The 19,485-nt window shown below is 41.6% G+C and overlaps 1 protein-coding gene across 1 annotated transcript in view; it reads right to left on the bottom strand.

Moving 5' to 3' along the window:
* The window catches only part of LOC127578284 (forkhead box protein P2-like), a 309,971-nt gene that overhangs the window by 239,304 nt on the left and 51,182 nt on the right, over positions 1-19,485 (bottom strand). The window contains 1 exon segment of the mRNA XM_052030109.1: positions 19,181-19,358. Coding sequence (XP_051886069.1) covers positions 19,181-19,348 — 168 coding nt within the window. The 5' untranslated portion in view covers positions 19,349-19,358.

Raw genomic sequence — 19,485 nt, 5'->3', positions numbered from 1 at the left:
CTGAAGACAATAAGAGAACAGTGGATCACAAACCCAGTTTGCAAGCATTCAGCCTGATTGACCACAGCATAGAATTTAGCGAACTATGTCTGTCCCTTTGCTTACTTCAATTTATTTAAAAACAGCAGTGGTGATAGATATTTTCTGCATTGCAAAATAAACACTTTTTAATATCTAGGAATTAGTATCAGCAATAGTAATAGACACATGCTTAGTGTCTTTATATGACATTTCCTGTCCTCTATGTTGATGAACATGTTACCTGTTTAGTTTAAAGTAGGATAATAGCTCTGTCAAAACAGCAGGCAGAAAGATGCCTATGAACACTGACTGCAAGATATTGCAACAGTCGTGGGTCTGGCAGAGTATTACATTTATTGAACTTTTATACTACTCACTTTTGATATCTTGTTATATTTGCATCACAAATTGCTGGATTGCCAATCCATTAATGGCACAGTGATTTCAATGTTTCACTTGGGACCATATTAACACTGCACCTACCGACTTAGACCATTGGCTCATGAAAGAAAAGAACAAAGACAGAAACAGTGCAAATGACATTAAAAGTAATGAAGCAAATTAGAGTTTGACAAAAGATAGAGAGAGAGAAATAGAAATAGAGAGAGAGAGAGAGAGAGAGAACAAGTACAAGAGATATACAAGTACATAGTTCCCTGAAAGCGGCGACAGAGGTGGGCAGGGTGGTGAAAAAACGTTTGGCACACTTGCCTTCATCAGTTAGGACATTGATTACAAGAGCAGAGACGTCACGTTACAGCTGTAGAAGACGTTGGTGAGACAGCACTTGGAGTTTTGTGCACAGTTCTAGTCACCCAGCTACAGGAAGGATGTTATTAAGCTGGAAAAGATGCAGAAAAGATTCACAAGAATGTTACCAGAACTAGAGGGCTTGAGTTATAAGGAGAGACTGGATAGACTGGGGTTGTTTTCCCTGAAGTGTAGGAGGCTGAGGGGTGACTTTAAAAAAACATAAGGGGCATTCATAAGGTAGATGGCGGCAGTCCTTTTCCCAGGGTAGTGGAGTCTAAAATCAGAGGGCATAGGTTTAAAGTGAGAGGGGAGAGATTTAAAGCAGACCTCAGGGACAAGTTTTTCACACAAAGGATGGTGTGTATATGGAATGAGCTGCCAGAAGTGGTAGAGGTGGGTACAATTACGACATTTAAAAGATATTTAGATAGGTATATGGATAGGAAAGGTTTAGAGAGATATGGGCCAAATGCAGGTAAATGGGACAAGCTCAGGTAAGCACCTTGGTCGGCATGGATGAGTTGGGCCAAAGGGCCTGGTTCCATGCTGTATAACCCTATGACTAAAAGGATAAGAAAAATTCAAAACATTGAAAAAAAGAAGCAGACCTTTCTATTTTGTTTAGGGAATGCTGTGTTAGTCTTGGAGAAGTTAATGAGACTTTAATGAAATAATGTGTTCAAAATTTCTGAAGCTAAAGGCATATTGTTAAACTTCTTTCATAAGAACTGCTGAATGAAAATTTACCAAAGCTCACCCTGTTCACCTTCTTCCACTCCGTACTTGCAAGATACAACGATAATAAAATTACTACCTAACCGTAGAAATCAAACTCTGTCTGTTTTGTTTACAAGAGACAAAGAAATGACATGAGAAACCCTGAGAGTGAAATACTTTGGAAACCATAGTATCATTGTCACATTTTTCCTCCAAAGCACTGACATTATCACATTAATTAAGTTAGCTCTCTCCTTGCCCTTGTGGCTTAAGTTAGTATCTGGATGCCCACTGAAAATTACATGTAGAATTGGGGTGGTTCCCATCAGATCAATGGATTTGGTAGACACATTCCAATGAGATCCTAACAAGGCCCAGCAGATGAAACAACACAAATGGTGGTTCTTGCAGTGACAAGCCATGTTTGTCAATTTTTCCACATAAGTAACAGGTCCTTAGAGAAGATACTAAAGAACAAAGTGACATCCACGGAAATTAATGACAGAAAAAATCTTTTGGAGTAAGAGGAAAAGACAGGGTGTACTTCATAATACTCGTCTGCAACATTCCCACTGCAAAATTGCAATATGTTATTTCACTTCATAAAACAGACTGTTCAGTAAGGAACTGCTTTCTGCATGTGGTGTAAGTGTGGTTGCATGTGTTCATGTTCAATGGAGTATTCTCTCTTAGCCTCAATACTGGCTTTAAACAGATCTGTTTCACATTAGAATCCTTATCATGTCAGCACTTTTGTAAGTTTTCGGTATACTAAGGGTGTGGATTATGCTCTATGTCAGCTACTTCTTCCATAGTTGGGTAAGTTTTAAATCTAATTTTGGATTTTATTAATGTTAGCAGAGAACTGTTATCCCTCCTGGATTTATGCTAACAATAAATGAAATATAACCAACATGCTTAAAGTGGTGTATTTTACTATAAGTAATAAAGAAAAAAATCTAACACAGGCACAGGTCGACCTGTTCCACATTATATCCTAAAAATTCTTGCACCAGTCTAATGCCCAAACAACAGAAGGTACACTCCAATGGAAGTATTTTGGGTTGCTTTTTTTCTTATTCTGCTCCCTCCTGGATTCCCACAGATCCTGCTTCTAGTGAAACGAGTCTTAACAATTATATAAGCCTATACATACATTTTGAATAAGCATGCCAATTATCACTTTTTATTTAGTCAATGTTTGGCGACCTAGTATGCATTGGAAAGACACATAAAGTGGCAGAAGTTCACTAAACAGTGAGTTTAAACTCCTAGCAGTGCTGGGAGGAAGGGAGAACAACAGATACTGTGAATGCTACTTTGGGGATTTGAGAAGACAACAGAAGCATTGACGAATACACCCTAATAACTGGAACACCAAACCCAATGACATCATAATCGTGTACTTCATCTTGCATACACATTGATCTCCTGTTGCAGAAATATATCCTGGGATAAAAGTACCCTCTGCATAATGTTCAAATCTAATTTGAAAAATATAGCAATGCCATGTATTTTGATATTGTGGCGACTCACCGTCTAGTCGGGCGAACTGGCTCGGCAGTCGGGTCGCGCGGCATCGGAGCGACGAGGCCCAAGATGGCGGCGGGCCTTGTCTTTCCGAGCAACTGGGAGAACCCGCGCGCGGGAAAGTCCTGATGACGTAGGACTTACGTCATTGCCGGTTGTTTTGGGCGGGAACATTCTCCCTTAAAGGGCCCGCGCAAGGCGGGAAAATAAACCAGTTCTGTTTGGCAATCCTCCGAGTAGAGTCTTGTTTTATTCCGCGGTAGCAACTGCTACATTGGTGTTCCCGACGGTCCAAACAGCTTTTGGACCCGCAAAATGGACGACAGCGCAGCAGCCAACGCAGTGGCCCTCAAGCTGCCCACCTTTTGGACACTTCGGCCCAGCGTCTGGTTTGACCAGGCCGAAGCGCAATTCCACCTTCGGCAGATCACCTCCGACTCCACGAAGTACTACCATGTGGTTAGCTCTCTGGACCAGGAGACAGCCGCCCAGGTTGGAGACTTCATCCAGTCGCCTCCGGAGGAAGATAAGTACCCGGCTTTCAAAGACCTTTTGATCCGGACCTTCGGCCTCTCCCGTCGTGAGCGCGCTGCCCGCCTGCTTCATCTGGATGGCCTGGGGGACAGATCCCCATCCGCCCTAATGAATAAGATGCTGGCATTGGCTGAGGGACACAAGCCATGCCTGATGTTCGAACAGGCCTTCCTCGAACAGCTCCCCGATGACATCCACTTGTTGTTAGCTGACGCCGACTTCAGCAACCCCCGTGAGGTGGCCGCCCGGGCAGATGTCCTGTGGAGGGCCAAGCGCGAGAGTGGTTCGTCCGTCAGTCAAATCACCAGGCCGCGAGCCCAACGCCCGCCTCGCCCGGCCCCAGCAACCGAGCAGCCACGCCCCAGGAACGCAGACGACGACACGGGTGACCAGCTGTGCTTCTACCATCAGAGGTGGGGTGCGGAGGCCCGTCGATGCCGCCCACCCTGCAAGTTTCAGGGAAACGCCAGGGCCAGCCACTGCTGATGGCTACGGTGGCTGGCCGCCGACAGAGCTTCCTCTTCGTTCAGGACAAGAAATCTGGATGGCGTTTCCTCGTTGATACTGGAGCGGAGGTCAGTATTTTGCCCCCGACAGGCCGCGACACTCGTGACAGGCCACCAGGTCCTCCACTCAATGCCGCCAACGGTACAACGATACGGTCTTTCGGCACCCGTACGCTTCAATTACACTTTGGTGGCAGCCGTTTCACCTGGACCTTTACCCTTGCCACCGTCGCCCGACCACTCCTAGGAGCCGATTTCCTTCGGGCCCACGACCTGTTAGTCGACCTGTGAAGGAAGCGGTTAGTCCACTCTAGCACTCTCCGGACCTATCCCCTGGGAGAAATCAGCCCACCAGCCCCGCGCCTGGACTCCATTTCCCTTTCTGGCGACGATTTCGCCAAGCTCCTAGTCGAATTCCCATCGATTTTGGCACCATCGTTTACAAATTCTAGGCCCACACACGGGGTACGACACCACATCATTACCACAGGGCCACCCCTTCATGCCCGAGCACGACGATTACCTCCAGACAAGCTCCGCCTGGCAAAGGAAGAGTTCCGTCACATGGAGGAGCTGGGGGTTGTTCGCAGGTCAGACAGCCCCTGGGCCTCCCCCCGCACATGGTCCCCAAAGCCACCGGATGGTGGAGGCCCTGCGGCAACTACCGCAGGCTGAATGACGCCACCACCCCGGACCGCTATCCCATCCCTCACATCCAGGACTTCGCAGCGAACTTACATGGGGCCCGCATCTTTTCCAAAGTGGACCTCGTTAGGGGATACCACCAAATCCCGGTCCATCCGGGTGACGTCCCCAAAACTGCGATTATCACCCCATTCGGCCTGTTCGAATTCCTTCGGATGCCGTTCGGCCTTAAGAACGCCGCGCAGACCTTCCAGCGGCTGATGGACACGGTAGGCCGAGACCTGGACTTCGTGTTCATTTACTTGGACGACATACTGATCGCCAGCCGTAACCGCCAGGAACACCTTTCCCACCTCTGCCAGCTGTATTCCCGCCTCCACGATTTTGGCCTCACGATTAACCCGTCCAACTGCCAATTTGGACTTGACTCTATCGATTTCCTCGGCCACAAAGTCACCAGCGACGGGGCAACACCCCTACCCGCCAAGGTGGATGCTATCCGCCATTTTGCCCGCCCCGACACAGTCAAAGGCCTACAGGAATTCCTTGGGATGGTCAACTTTTACCATCGTTTCATCCCTGCAGCAGCCCGTATCATGCGCCCTTTGTTCTCGCTGCTGGCTGGTAAGGGCAAGGACATCACCTGGACTGACAAGGCTGCGGCTGCTTTCGTTAAGGCCAAAGACGCCCTGGCAGACGCCACGATGCTGGTACACCCCAGGACTGACGTCCCGACTGCCCTCACGGTAGACGCGTCCAACACCGCGGTGGGTGGGGTACTGGAACAGCTACTCGAAGGCCGCTGGCAACCCTTGGCATTTTTCAGCAAGCACCTTAGACCGCCCGAACTGAAGTACAGCGCTTTTGATCGGGAACTTCTAGCGCTGTATCTGGCGGTCCGGCATTTCCGATACTTTCTAGAAGGCAGGCCTTTCACCACTTTCACCGATCATAAGCCTCTGTCCTTTGCCTTCTCCAAAGTCTCCGATCCCTGGTCAGCTCGTCAGCAGAGACATTTATCCTACATTTCCGAGTTCACAACTGACATCCAACATGTCTCCGGAAAGGATAATGTCGTTGCTGATGCACTTTCCAGACCAACCATCCACAACCTATCCTTGGGTGTCGACTACACGGCCCTAGCTGACGCACAGCAAGCCGACGACGAACTGCCCAGCTGCAGAACCGCAGTCTCGGGTCTGCAGCTCCGAGATTTCTTGGTTGGTCCAGGTCAGCGGACCCTACTTTGCGACGTTGTGACTGGTCAGCCCCGCCCTATAGTCCCTGCAGCCTGGCGGAGACGCGTTTTTGACTCGGTACATGGGTTGGCGCACCCGTCCATCAGATCTACTGTCCGACTGGTCGCCAGCAAGTCTGTCTGGCATGGCCTGCGCAAACAGGTCAGTGAGTGGGCCAGGACTTGTCCACACTGCCAGACGTCAAAAATCCAGCGACACACCAAGGTCCCACCACAGCAGTTCGAGCCTACCCGTAGGAGGTTCGACCACATACACATCGACCTCGTGGGCCCTCTGCCGGTTTCAAGAGGAGCCCGGTACCTCCTTACCATTGTGGACCGGTTTACGAGGTGGCCTGAGGCAACCCCCCTGACTGACATCACAACTGATTCCTGTGCCCGGGCGCTGCTCACAACTTGGGTCTCACGTTTTGGCGTTCCGGCCCACATCACTTCAGACAGAGGCACCCAATTCACTTCCAGTCTCTGGGCTGCATTAGCGAACCTGCTAGGGACGCAGCTGCACACCACCACGGCCTACCATCCTCAATCAAACGGGTTGGTGGAACGTTTTCACCGCCATCTGAAATCGGCCTTGATGGCCCGCCTGAAGGGTCCTAACTGGGTTGACGAGCTGCCTTGGGTCCTGCTCGGCATACGCACTGCCCCCAAAGAAGACCTCCGCACTTCGTCAGCTGAGCTTGTATACGGGGCGCCACTAGTTGTCCCCGGGGATTTCATACCTGCCCTTCGGGACCAAGGGGAACAACCCCCAGCAGTCCTACAAAGACTGCACGAGAAGCTTGGCGCCTTGGCCCCGATTCCCACCTCACGGCACGGTCAAGCCCCATCCTGCCAGCCCAAGGAACTACGGGACTGTAAGTTTGTTTTCGTTCGCAGGGGCACACCTCGGGCGCCATTGCAACGACCATATGAGGGACCGTTCCGAGTCATACGGAATAACGGATCCACTTTTATTTTGGACATTGGAGGCAGGGAACAGGTTTTCACGGCGGACCGCCTCAAACCGGCCCATTTGGATCTGCAACAGCCTGTCGAGGTTGCCACGCCGCGACGCAGAGGCCGCCCCCCTAAGCGGCAGCTGGCACAGCCCACGGACCTTGGGGACTGTATCGCTGGTTCTGGGGGGGGTTGTGTGGCGACTCACCGTCTAGTCGGGCGAACCGGCTCGGCAGTCGGGTCGCGCGGCGTCGGAGCAACAAGGCCCAAGATGGCAGCGGGCCTCGTCTTTCCGAGCGACGGGGAGAACCCGCGCGCGGGAAAGTCCTGATGACGTAGGACTTACGTCATTGCCGGTTGTTTTGGGTGGGAACATTCTCCCTTAAAGGGCCCGCGCAAGGTGGAAAAATAAACCAGTTCTGTTTGGCAATCCTCCGAGTAGAGTCTTGTTTTATTCCGCGGTAGCAACCGCTACAATATGCTCTTATTTCAATGTTTCTCCTTTGGACCAATGCAAAGGCCTGGAACTTGCTGGACATTGCAACTCATAATATGCTCCATTTGTTAAATGTTTCCTTCATTCTACTGTTTTGAAAAATCTTGTATCATTATCTTCTGGAAATGTCAGACTCACAGGGCATTTGGGAACAGTGAACAAAGGAACCAGCGGACTATCACCTCTGCATTTAAGGATAGATTAAAAAGAGTGAGATAGAGTGAAATAGCATGAATTAGACTGAAAATAGTTACAGAAAAAATACTGAATTAAGAGTGGAAAAGTAAATTACATTGTCTTTTTAAAACAAAAGTTAAGACCAAGTTACTGCAGAAATGAGACATTGCATTTTCAACAATCTTGTTTCTAGGCCAGAATATAACTTATCCACATGCTTCTAAAAAGCATCATTTCTAAGTTGTGTCAGGAAAGCCTGATGGGTTGCTCCCATTTTTGTGAGACATAACTTAATTCAGCAAACTTTCAATACATGAGATGCATCTTTGTGTAAACTACTGGAGAACTTACAAACTGGTAAAAACATATGCTTTGAACTTGAAGTAATTTTTAAAGTAAATTCGGGTCATAGTATATCCCAATGTTTAACTTCTTACTCATTTTGGGTACTAACATTTGCAAGAAGGAGCAGAAGTGCTTCAATGACAACAGCAAGGAGAAATGGTGGGGGTTTTAAATAACAGGCAACTGATTCAGCAACTGATTCAATCTTTTGCTTAAGTCAGAAGTCTATTCATGTCCCATTTTCTGGATAAAAAGATGGTATTGCAACTGTTCACCACTGTAGTGAATGCATCTGTCAGCTTTCTGGTCCAGGAAGGATTACTTGTATGTAGCAACTAGGGTGAGACCATGGTACAGTTACCCTAAAACAGCTCCTTTAGCTATGCCAACCCCTTATTTTGGGGAAGTGCTCTGTTTGTATGAGCAGTTCACACGGTTTGGTGATGTTGATAAAGCCCCACAGCAATCCCACAGTCCAAAATTGCTTGCCCTAATGTTGCACATCTTTTGCGGACACAGCTTCCAATGATCTTGAAGCATCGCTGCCCTTCCATGGATTGGAGGGGCCAGCTAGTGGTGACTAAGCCTCAGCTCTTGCTGTCAGAAGGGCATGTTTTCAAATGTCTCTCTGTGCCACTGGGCCAGATGTGCCAACAGTGGTTTTATAAAACTGAGGAGCCAGATATCAAGTATATCACCCCTTCAGCTCAGGTTGTTACAGAATGCTCTTGGATTCACTGGTGAGTACAGGAATAGAGCAGGAGGTCAGCTGTACTCACATTTGAGCTGGCTGTGTTCAATACGCCCCCGCTGCAGTGCACAGGAGCAGAAGTCTGAAACGTGCTCATGTTTGCACTGCTTGAACCAGTGGTTCTCCAAGGATTCACTGGCTACACATCAGCATTATCCGGTTTATTAACTCTGTTTTGGTCTCCACAGATGCTGCCTGGCCTGAGTATTTTCAGATTTTCTGTTTCTGTTCCAGGTTTCCAACATCTGTAGCATTTTATTTTTGGAACTAGGGAGCCCATTTCCCAGGGCAATCACTTCTTGCTGGGTTCACAGGACCAGCTGCCACACCTTGCAGAGTATTTCATGAATTCTCAAAGGGAACAATAAAATTACAGTGCAGGAAAAACAAGTAGCCAAGTGTAACTGTAAACCATTCTCTCACAATTCCTTCCAGGTGTTCCAACAGTACTTACACTTGACAAGGCAAACCTCTTCAGTGTGTTAAATATCATGCATATCTGAGCTGAGGCTCTGCTCAGTACAAAAACTGTACTGAACTGCATTACTATCCATTCACCTGTGACCCATTTAGCTTGCTTCAGTTTGTTCATCCAAACTAAAGCTTCACCTTACTAACTCCTAGGAAATTACCTCTAGGGCTCTGCCTCTGGCCTTGTTCTCTGTCACATTGAAAACAAAGACTAAAAATCTTCTCCAGAATATAGGAAATGTACAAGTTTTTTTTCTGCTATTGCAAGAAATAGAAAACATCATTCCAGACTTCACATATTTAGAAAACAACGCATCTATGTTGGAGAGCTCATTATTTAAATGATGCCATTATACCTAAATGATTCCATCCCTATGCCATGTATGACCCTATTGCCCCAAAAATAATAAACCTCCCCAATGACAAAGCATAAAACATGTCTGCATAAAAATACTTTAAAGTATACAGAAATGCACATCTTTTCATGTTCAACTCTTAACAAGTATACATCCCTGACAAGTATGGAAAGTAGTTTTCTTGGACAAAAAATATGCTGGTGTTATACTAAGTGAAACAATTTTTATATAATAAGAAGTGTTGATAGTTTTCTTGGAAATAAAATGTTTTGACAGAAACTTGTTCTGCTTGAAGTAATTGCAAATGAATATTTCAGTAAAATAAAAATATACTGGAGTTGCTGAAGTAATGACAACAAAAAAATTCTTAGTTTAGTTTCTCCATTTATGGTTACACAGCATATGCAGCATAAGAACAGGTCATTTAACCCAACCAGGTCACATTAGCTTTCGCATTCTCTTGCAACACTTCCTCAACTATCAGCATCCATCACTAATTCCTTTTCCCCACTTGCTTATCAACCTTCTTCTTAAATAGATCTAAACTAGTGCTGATACTCACTGAAGATTAGAATGCTGACAATGGAGCTCATTGTGACATGCAGGATTTTGAGCAGGATTGACACTGACAGGCACTTTTCTTGAGCCAGAAAGTCTAAAACCAGGGAACATGCTGTGAAGAAAAAGTGTTGACCATTTTTCAATCCATGGGATTTTCTGAGGCAAGGGTCAGCAAATGATCTATCATTGGGTATATTCAGGATTGATAACGATATATTTTAGACACTAACAGAATCAGGAGAATGGGGAATTGGGGCAAAAGTGGATGTGGTGCAGGATAAGCCATGATCACAATAAATAAAACACAGGGCTTGGAATCATGGGGACAGTATGCTCCGATTTGTTATATTTTTACTTTCCTCAATCACTTTCTCTATTATAAATTCCTGAACACTACTTATTATCGAAACAAGAAACAAACTTGACATGCATGATTATACTCTCATGCCAACCATGGCCTCTTATTGAGTGCACAGTTCTGAAAATATATATAAATGGTGATATAAATAAGAAAATCTCTTCACAGAGTCATAGACAACTGCAACATGCCAAATGCTATAGCAAAATTGAATGGAAAATTGTGGCACAACAATTGACAATAGTTACTCTTGACACAAAAGCAAAGGAAAAGAAAATTCATAAGAACATGAAATAAATTTTGTAGCAAGGAAGTGTCAAGTCATAAAGACTATCAATAATACATTGAAGTAAAATTCTATGACAAGAATAATATATTGCATATTTTGAAGGAAAACTCGGCAGTTATCTTTTTCTGGCTTTATTATACAAGAAAATTTAATGATTTTCCAACAGCTGTTCTTTTTTCAGTTCTACAACTTAAAATAATGTTATTTTTTAATTTCTGAAGCATCATACAAAATTTTAAGATTCATTTTGTACAATGTATCTATTTCTTTATGATTTTGATCTTTGAGTAATACATAACAGACAGGAAAATATTAATGTCATTAACCATCAAACATATTAACATCATCGAACATAAAACTGCACATATTTGGTTTATATTTGTTTTCCCTGAACCAGTTCAGCAAAGGAAATCAAATCTATTGCCAAATACAGTCAAAGATTTTAGTGGCCTTTTAAAGACAATTTATCACCTTCACATGTCTAAAACTAAACTTCAGTGAGATGTGACAGACCATAGAAAAACAAACATCACCAAGATTGACAATATGAATTACCAACACATTCAGTTCTTATGTAGCCACTAACTAGTTTCCTGCAAACATATTCGTTTTACTGAAATAGTCTTGTCAAAGTAATTCACACCAAAATATTACATGAGCGCTTTGGCTAAAGAAAATCATGGATGGGTGGATGGATGCCTGGGAACATTGGAGCACTGCACTTCCAATCAACTTCAATCTGAGCAAAATTTGAAACTATAAAAAGGTCCAAAATTAGGTCATGTGTGGCTATGTGGGAAAGAATAATTTGTTTGACTCATCATGCACTAACAACTATTTGTCAATCTACTCAATCATACATTTTATCCAACAATTCAATCTCAACAAACCATTGCTATAACCTCTAAATGAAGCTCTTTGAACTTTCCTCTTGAATCCTAAATGCAACCAAACAATACTCTGGACTAACAACCTCCATATAACTCACTTATCTCAGCCATGACCAATCACATAATCAGATGAGAACTACATAGTCCCTGTGGAATGAGTTATTGAACATATATGTTTATCTTTGAAATAAATTGTCTCTGATTTTTTTTTAGCCTTCTCTGGTGGGGAGGGAATGAATCATTGTAAGCAGATTTTTACACCATTATATTCTCCAAGCTGCTTCTTGGATGTCAGTTGCCATCAAGCAACTTAGGTATAGTTACAGATCCCTCAGGTACAGGTGTGTGATTTCCAACAGGGACTTTGTAAAATCTAAATAATTGTTTCATGCATATCAGCATGTGCCAAGCACCTGCAACGTTACACAGGGCTCTCCCTCATGGCTTCTAAATTTACTCCACTTTGAATGATATAATTTACAGAAAATAAACTTCATATCCACACATACTTCATAGATTTTAATTAGTGTTTATTTTTTCTTTGAAAATCTATGTGAAATATTAAAATTATAACACAACACATCACACAACATAATGCATACTAGTTTGCTCTAACATTCCCTCTATTTACACTAGCATAAAACTATAATGAATAATACTGTCTCATAAAATTATTTTCTTTATTCTTAACAAGGAAGTAGGACTGGGAGGAACTGTAAACTTTGACTTAGTGGGACAAGGGAAAGAACGTAAGCAGCAATCACAGTTGAACAGAGCCCAGAATTTGCTGGGAACATTATTTGGAAAATCTGTTGCCAGAATCTACACCATGTTGGACTTGGCTCAGGACCTGCACACCCATTGTTGGATCAGCCAGAACATACATAAGTGAATCTGTCCGCAAAATATACGCCAAAATATACCAGCCCGAAGGTTCTCAAACTCACTTATTTGAATGAATATTTTATGACTCCTAAGTAACTTTGGTTCAGGATGACTTTGAGCAGTAAGTAGTAAGTCTGAACTCACCAGACAGATCAGTGGCATTTGAGGGTGGCTTACCACACTGCAAGTTCTGGACCTATCTCAATACTAGTGACAAAGTCCATAAGTTCCCAAAATGTGTTGTTGGAGGGTAAGCTGGAGGAAAAGGTTTGAAGAAAATGTTTTCCAATTGAGAAGAGAAAGCAGGGCTATCTTTGTACTCCAGGATGGTCCTAGAACAATGAGTCATTAGGGATGATGAGAGCAGAGGCTGTCAGTAGTTTATGTGGTACAGCAGGAACGAGTGGTGAATGGTTAAACTAGATATCTTCCATATCTGTTCAAGTCTGTGTCTCTTGGGCTAACAGAGAGGCAAGAAGCCAGACAGAGAGTATTTGAATGGAGGACAAGATCCACGCACTCCCCCATATCAGATATTTGATGAGAAAAACTTATGTATGTCTTATTGTTGCTCTTCAAAATCATCTTTTTCTACTTTAGTCTTGAGTTAGTGTACTTGCTAAAAATGAGAATTACCTCCTTAGGATTGGGCAAAAAGTTAATGGACATTTATGGTGATGTAGTGCTTCAGGTGAACAATATGAAGAGTGTGTTCATGTTCAGTCATTAACCTGGTGCTCACTGTAAGGCCTATGTCAAGGGCACTGTGTCATTTATCCTACAACAATATTATTCAAATTAGCTAAGGACAGCAATTAACTAATGTGTGCCTTGTGTGGCGTAGAGTAGAGATGTAATGATATCACTCTGCTAAAATGGAGAAAAATGTATAGAGCTATTCAAGTCAATGTTTATTTTTGGAATATTTTATTGTAGTATAGCTAAGGTCTTGGATTTACTGCCCTATTTATTCTTCAAGTCTTAACCAGAGTGCACTGTGAAATGTTAGTTCTAAGACTTATTTTAGAGTTGAAATATGCTGCCAGCAAGGAAGAAAACTGAAAGCACACAGTTTGTTGCTTTGTCTGCTCTGATTGGATTGTGTGGCAATAGATGGAAATACTTCCTCCACATCGCATGGGTTACATTTTGAGCAAATTTCTGCCAACAGATACCCACTCTCTCTCCCTTATTTGTCCTATTTCATCCTTCGGTATTTACTAGTATATATCTGAAAAATTAAGGTGTTTTATTTCCTGGCCTGTGGCATGTACTGTTGCTCTTGTGAACCTTGTGTTAATTAGCTTGAACTTGGCAAAAAAAAAAGTGGCTTGATTAAAATGTAATTCACCTTAAGAAATTCAAGACAAGAAAATTATGTCTATGCCCAGTGTAAACAGGAACATTTGTGCAAATAGATGTTAAGATGTGACTTCAGTTATACAAAAGACTGAAAACCTACCACAAATCTCTGGCACTGGACATTATTGAATGGTATGGAATAACCCACATCTATAATCTGAATCTATTGATTTCAGGATAAAATAAGGATTTCTTTGCAGCATGACAAACTGGCCAATAAGATTCTATCATCTGATTTATGTGTGGGTCACAGGACTATTCACTTTGCAAGTGACACTGTAAGACATGATTAAAATTACAATGCCACTTTATTCAGCCAGCTTTAATACTTGTTTTTTTCTCATGTAGATCCAGTGTAAATGCAATATGAAGCAGGTGAATTTCTATAACAGAATAGAGCTCACTATCTAATGGAGTGTAGATAGGTGGGCAACATTATGGTCAATCTTCCTTGATAGAGGTATTACTTGGATCTTGTCAGCACTAAAGATGCACATCATTTATCCACCCACTGTCTAACTTTGTCTACTTCACCTGCAGTGATTTAGATGCTGCTTGGTTTTAGTTAAAAACTAAACTACTCTCTAGAGGGTGGTGTTGCCAACAAAGAGAACAATTTCACTTTGATGACATCTGTCAGGTCATTAATGAAGATGCAAAATAGAAAGGAACCAAGAATAACTTCCAATATGATTTTGATGTAGATGATTTGCAAACATAATAAATATGTATATCTAAATATATTCAATGCAGAGGCAGATTTTGGGTCAATAGGGTTATCAAGGGTTACAGGGTCAGGCAGGAGAGTGGAATTGAAGCAAAGGTCAAATCCACCATGATTATATCAAATGGCCTAGCAGTCCCAAAGTGTTTAATGGCCGTTTCCTGTTCCTAATTCGTATGTTCTTATAATGATCTTAAGCATGGCTCCTCAAACTAAGTCAGGTATCCATTTCAACAGCTCAGCAGTATTAACTGAGGCTAGAAGGCAGCTCTAGAAAGACAAATGCTCAAACTTTCCGCTAGCTTCCAAGAAAACTTTGGGACTGTATGTGGCAGATTACAGCACTCTGGAACTTCTTTTATTGTTTGATAATGTGAAGCTTCACACTCGACTGAAACAGGGTGGATGGACAGAGAAAATAGTGAGGAATGACTTCCAGTCTTCTCTTGCTGATATTGTGCCCATTCCATCCTTTGTGAGGCTTATCATTAAATGACTGGGGTGTCCATCTGAGTGAGGAGAAGATCCTTTAAAAATACAAATTAATGTACAGGACTATAGAGTACATACTGTGGATGTTCCAATCAATATCAGCTACTGGATCAGCTAAGGAGGAGCTCAGCAGGCAAGTATTAAATTATTTTGCAGAACTGGGAGAAGTATTTTTCCAGGCCTAATATAAATAAAGTTACTATCTTGTGCTGTATACTTTCAAGAGAGAAATGTACCACTTTCTAATTAAGGTAGTGATCATCTTATACCAGAGATATGCCTTTGTCAACGTGACCTCCTGGGTTAGTATCAATCATCTAGAGGGATTAAAGACAAATTCTTCATTTTCTGTTCTTCCTAATTAGCTGTGAGCTTTTGGTATATTTTGCTTTTTCATAGCTATAACATGGCACCTGTGAGTGGTGTAGGGGCAGGAGGCCTGGCACTGTTTCAGAAAGGAGCCTCTTGAATGTACAAGGGTAGATTTAACTTCTGATCCTTTTTATCTGACATTGTTGCATATCTTTGTTTTCTTTGGTGTGGGAACTATTTCACTATTAGAAGACCTTTCACGTAAAAGCCAGTTTATTTTCATCAACAGGGAAGAAAATGTTAATTAGCACAAAACGTACATTTGACAAAAAAATTTCCGCCACAATATAAAATTAGTTGAAAAAATGGATGTTGTTTCCCTGGTTCTCCAATGTTGTTGACTATATTAGGGAATGGAAGTAGGGTCTGATATTGAGGAGACTCATAAACATACTTAAAGTTTGCAAAAACATAAACATATTAGTTGAATCTTATAAAAGTAGAAAATGAAACATGAAACAGAGGTAAGCCAGACATGGGTTTCTTTGCAAGACTGAACAATACACAGCAGAGTGGTCTTGTCATGATTTTGAATAAAACTCAGGTGGTAGGTGTAGATGCCAAGTGAAGGGCATTAGAAAGAAGAGACTTTTTCCTTTATTCCTTTTAACCTAGCTGTCTGAACCGATAACCAGGATCTTTTATATTATTTTCTCAAGGTCGTGATCACTGTTCACATGTGAACACAAATACTTTGGTTCAAAGTGATTTCAGACTATTCTGTAAATATTTTACAACAACTAATCAGGTAACACGCATGTGCAAGCTCATCAAAACAGACTGTGTTTCATGTTAGAGCTGTGCATCTCCCCAACCTCCAGGAAGGCTACATAAATCTGCTGACAAAGTGGCATTTTGAAACACTTAAAAGATGAAACAAGGAAAGTGCATTAAGTAACGGTTTTATTGTTTTCCTTGAAATTTCCTTGAATATTCTCATTACTCATAGACAGTTTTCTTTCAGGCATTAAGCCTAATACCATCACATCAATGTGCCACTGTGTTTTCAAGTGACACAAATGTATGTTTCTTTTTTTCAGTGGTACTAATCTTTCCTATGAGTAAAAGGTCTGCAATTTCACTATTTTGTAATTGCAACCAAACATGAATGATTTTTGACTTGAATTAAACTTTTCCCACCTTTTTATAATGATTGTGATTATAACAGATAAAATAGTTTTAATTTGGAGAGTGCAGTTTTACTTATGTTTATGCATTAGACAGTTATTTTCTTCTGTCAAACCAACTAGTTTACCAAATTATAACCTACCTAATTATTGCTTCTCCTTTCCATTCAGAATGTAGAGATAATGTCTTTTGTACTGAAGTGACATTCTGCTAATCTGGTCAGATCAACTAACCTATCTATATTCAGTAGGAGGATATCTTATTTTGCAGAGTAACAAGCTGAAAATCAAACTAGTCAGCCTTAAGTACATTTCCTCACCTTATGTGTGGCGCATGCCCCTAGATCACTTCTTACGCTTGAGCATCATAGCAAAATTGAAACATAGCTTGCAACTTAGTACATTTAAGATTGTGTTGATTTTATTGTCTCTTCTATAAGCATCTTTTAAAGTTATGCATCTTGTATTGACCAAAATTGGACAATAAAACCAAGTGTTTTGCAACGAAAGACATTCTCATGTCAAAAATATAGTAAGTACAACACAGGAGTTCACGTAATCAATATCAGTGATACCTTATTATCAAATAAATTTATACAGATAATTTGCCTTTCGCTTCATTTTCTTCGAATGTAACAGAAACAATCTACACAACCATTTCACTTCCATCAGTCAAGATATAAATATCATAGGATGAAGTGTTCCTATTAGTTTGTAGATTGAATTGAGATCTTTGTAACAATAATTGATTATCACCACAGAAAATCTGAAAAAAGTAGCTAAAATTTCCAAGATGTTCCACTCAATCTAAACTAGTCTGATCTATTATATATGTCATTTACAACTAAGTATTAAATTATAGTGAATTAAAACCTGATAAATGCTGTGAACTACATACCAAAATATATTATGTTTTCAAAAAGATCACTATATAACCATTATGAATGGATGGCAGAATATTGGGGAAACTTGATACATGCAAATATCTATCCAATCAAGACTGTACTATAATGATGGGACTCAAAAAGACACCTACATTTTAATTTTTCACCTAAATTTCTGTTGCACCCAATAGGGGCCCTTCCTCTTGGTTATATATGTTCCAAATACACTAACCTGCTTCAAGAAATAATTTTTACCTGTCTTTGTAATGGAAAGGAGAATTCAGTGTTTGCCATTTCTTCATAACAATTAAGCACCATTTAATTTCAATTGACTATTGTAGAATCCACACAGTAAATACTGTATCTCCAGTATCTAGAATACTACAAACAAAATTATTTTGTCTAACATGCTTTATGCTGCGTAGCTTACAATTTTTGTCTATATTTCCTTTTAGGTTGGAAGAATTTAAATAAATATGCAGCAATTCAGTTGTATTGTGCATTGCTGAAAACTTAAAATATTTCATGTCCCTGCGATCATTATCCTTTGAATGATAACTTTATTCACTTTACCAAAATGAGTTAAAGCAAATAATTATTTTAATTCTCATAGAACATGTTGGAGCCAATTTTAACCTTACCCACTTGGAAGGAGATTGGGCAGTAAGAAACCAATAGTTTGGTTATTTGCTTGGTACTGTTTTCTGCAAATTCCAATTTCAGTCTGTATAGTTCTGCAGCTGAATAAAGAATCCACCCAAGAGCAAGAGGGGGGGTGGAGTGGGCAACCACATGAATTTATGAACATTTGTGTTCAGTATGTCAACAGGGCCTTGATTGTATTTTAATTAGGAGTTTGAGCAGGGAGGTTGCAATGATTTCCTTTCAATCTCAAACAGATTGGAAGATCTCTGCATTTCCTTTGTGGAACCAGGAGAAACAGACTTGTTTCTTCAGGCCCATGAGGACAGTCAAGATCTAACCACCTCAGATCCCTCTTCATCCTTTCTGCCAAGCTTTCCTCATGCTCCATCTATGCCACTGTTAGATAGCCCTGCACCTGGCAGGGGCAATCTACTCTTTCCTCATTAGCAGTTGCTGGCTCCTTTTCTTACCCAAAGGTATGAATGGCAGCATTTAAATGACAGCTGAGACTTCTAGGTTCTCTGGCCTGTAACTCAATCTAGTAGATGGATTTCAAAATCTCTCCTCCTCCTGCATCTACTCCCATACTCGCCATTCTCTGAAACTTGCCCACCATTAAAATCGACTCTGTTCCTTCATTTAAAATAATTTCGCAAGGCAATACAACAGTGAATCTTCTTTACTTCAGAACAAACACTTTCAGTTTATGTTGCAAGGAGGTGAGATATCAAATAATGTGGCCCTCTGGTGGAAAATAACATATTACAACTGAAGTCCTCAAGAAAAAAAACTGAAGATTAATAAATAACAAAGCCGATTAGAATTACTTTATTTCAAATTAAGTAGGTAGATACCTATCAATGAAAATGCATTATCATAATAAAATGTCATGCTACTACAGTCAGCCAGAAGAATGTCTGAATACTGGAGTATAATGAATGTGAAAATTGTTTTCAGCACTATAGATTAGAATCACTGAAAGCACTCAAAATACATCTTATAATCCTATGGGGAAAAAAGCTTTTCTGATCGTTAATAAGAAAAATGTGATGAAATATGAAATAAGAAGGTCTTAGGGAAAACAAAACTTACCTGCTGTTGTTGCAGATGCAGCAGTTCTACTGTGCTTACTTCGGCACTGGTGTCACCACTTGATCTTCCATCTCTGCTGCCAGCATCTAATTGGCTGCTTAGAGTGCTCATTCCATTTTGATTCATTGAACTGTTGCTTATTGTCTCTGTCGCGGATTCTTGCATCATGACTTAATACCTAAAAGTGATTAAGAAGCATCAATTAACACTCTCATTACACCTTTACACTTCCATTATCAAGATGGTCCCATTCTGCCAATTACAGAGGCAGTCCCAGAACAGAAGGGAAAAGCATGGTACAGTCT

Source organism: Pristis pectinata, chromosome 15, assembly GCF_009764475.1.
Source record: "Pristis pectinata isolate sPriPec2 chromosome 15, sPriPec2.1.pri, whole genome shotgun sequence".
Taxonomy (NCBI): Eukaryota; Metazoa; Chordata; class Chondrichthyes; order Rhinopristiformes; family Pristidae; genus Pristis; species Pristis pectinata.
This window is presented reverse-complemented; position numbering and strand designations above follow the sequence as displayed.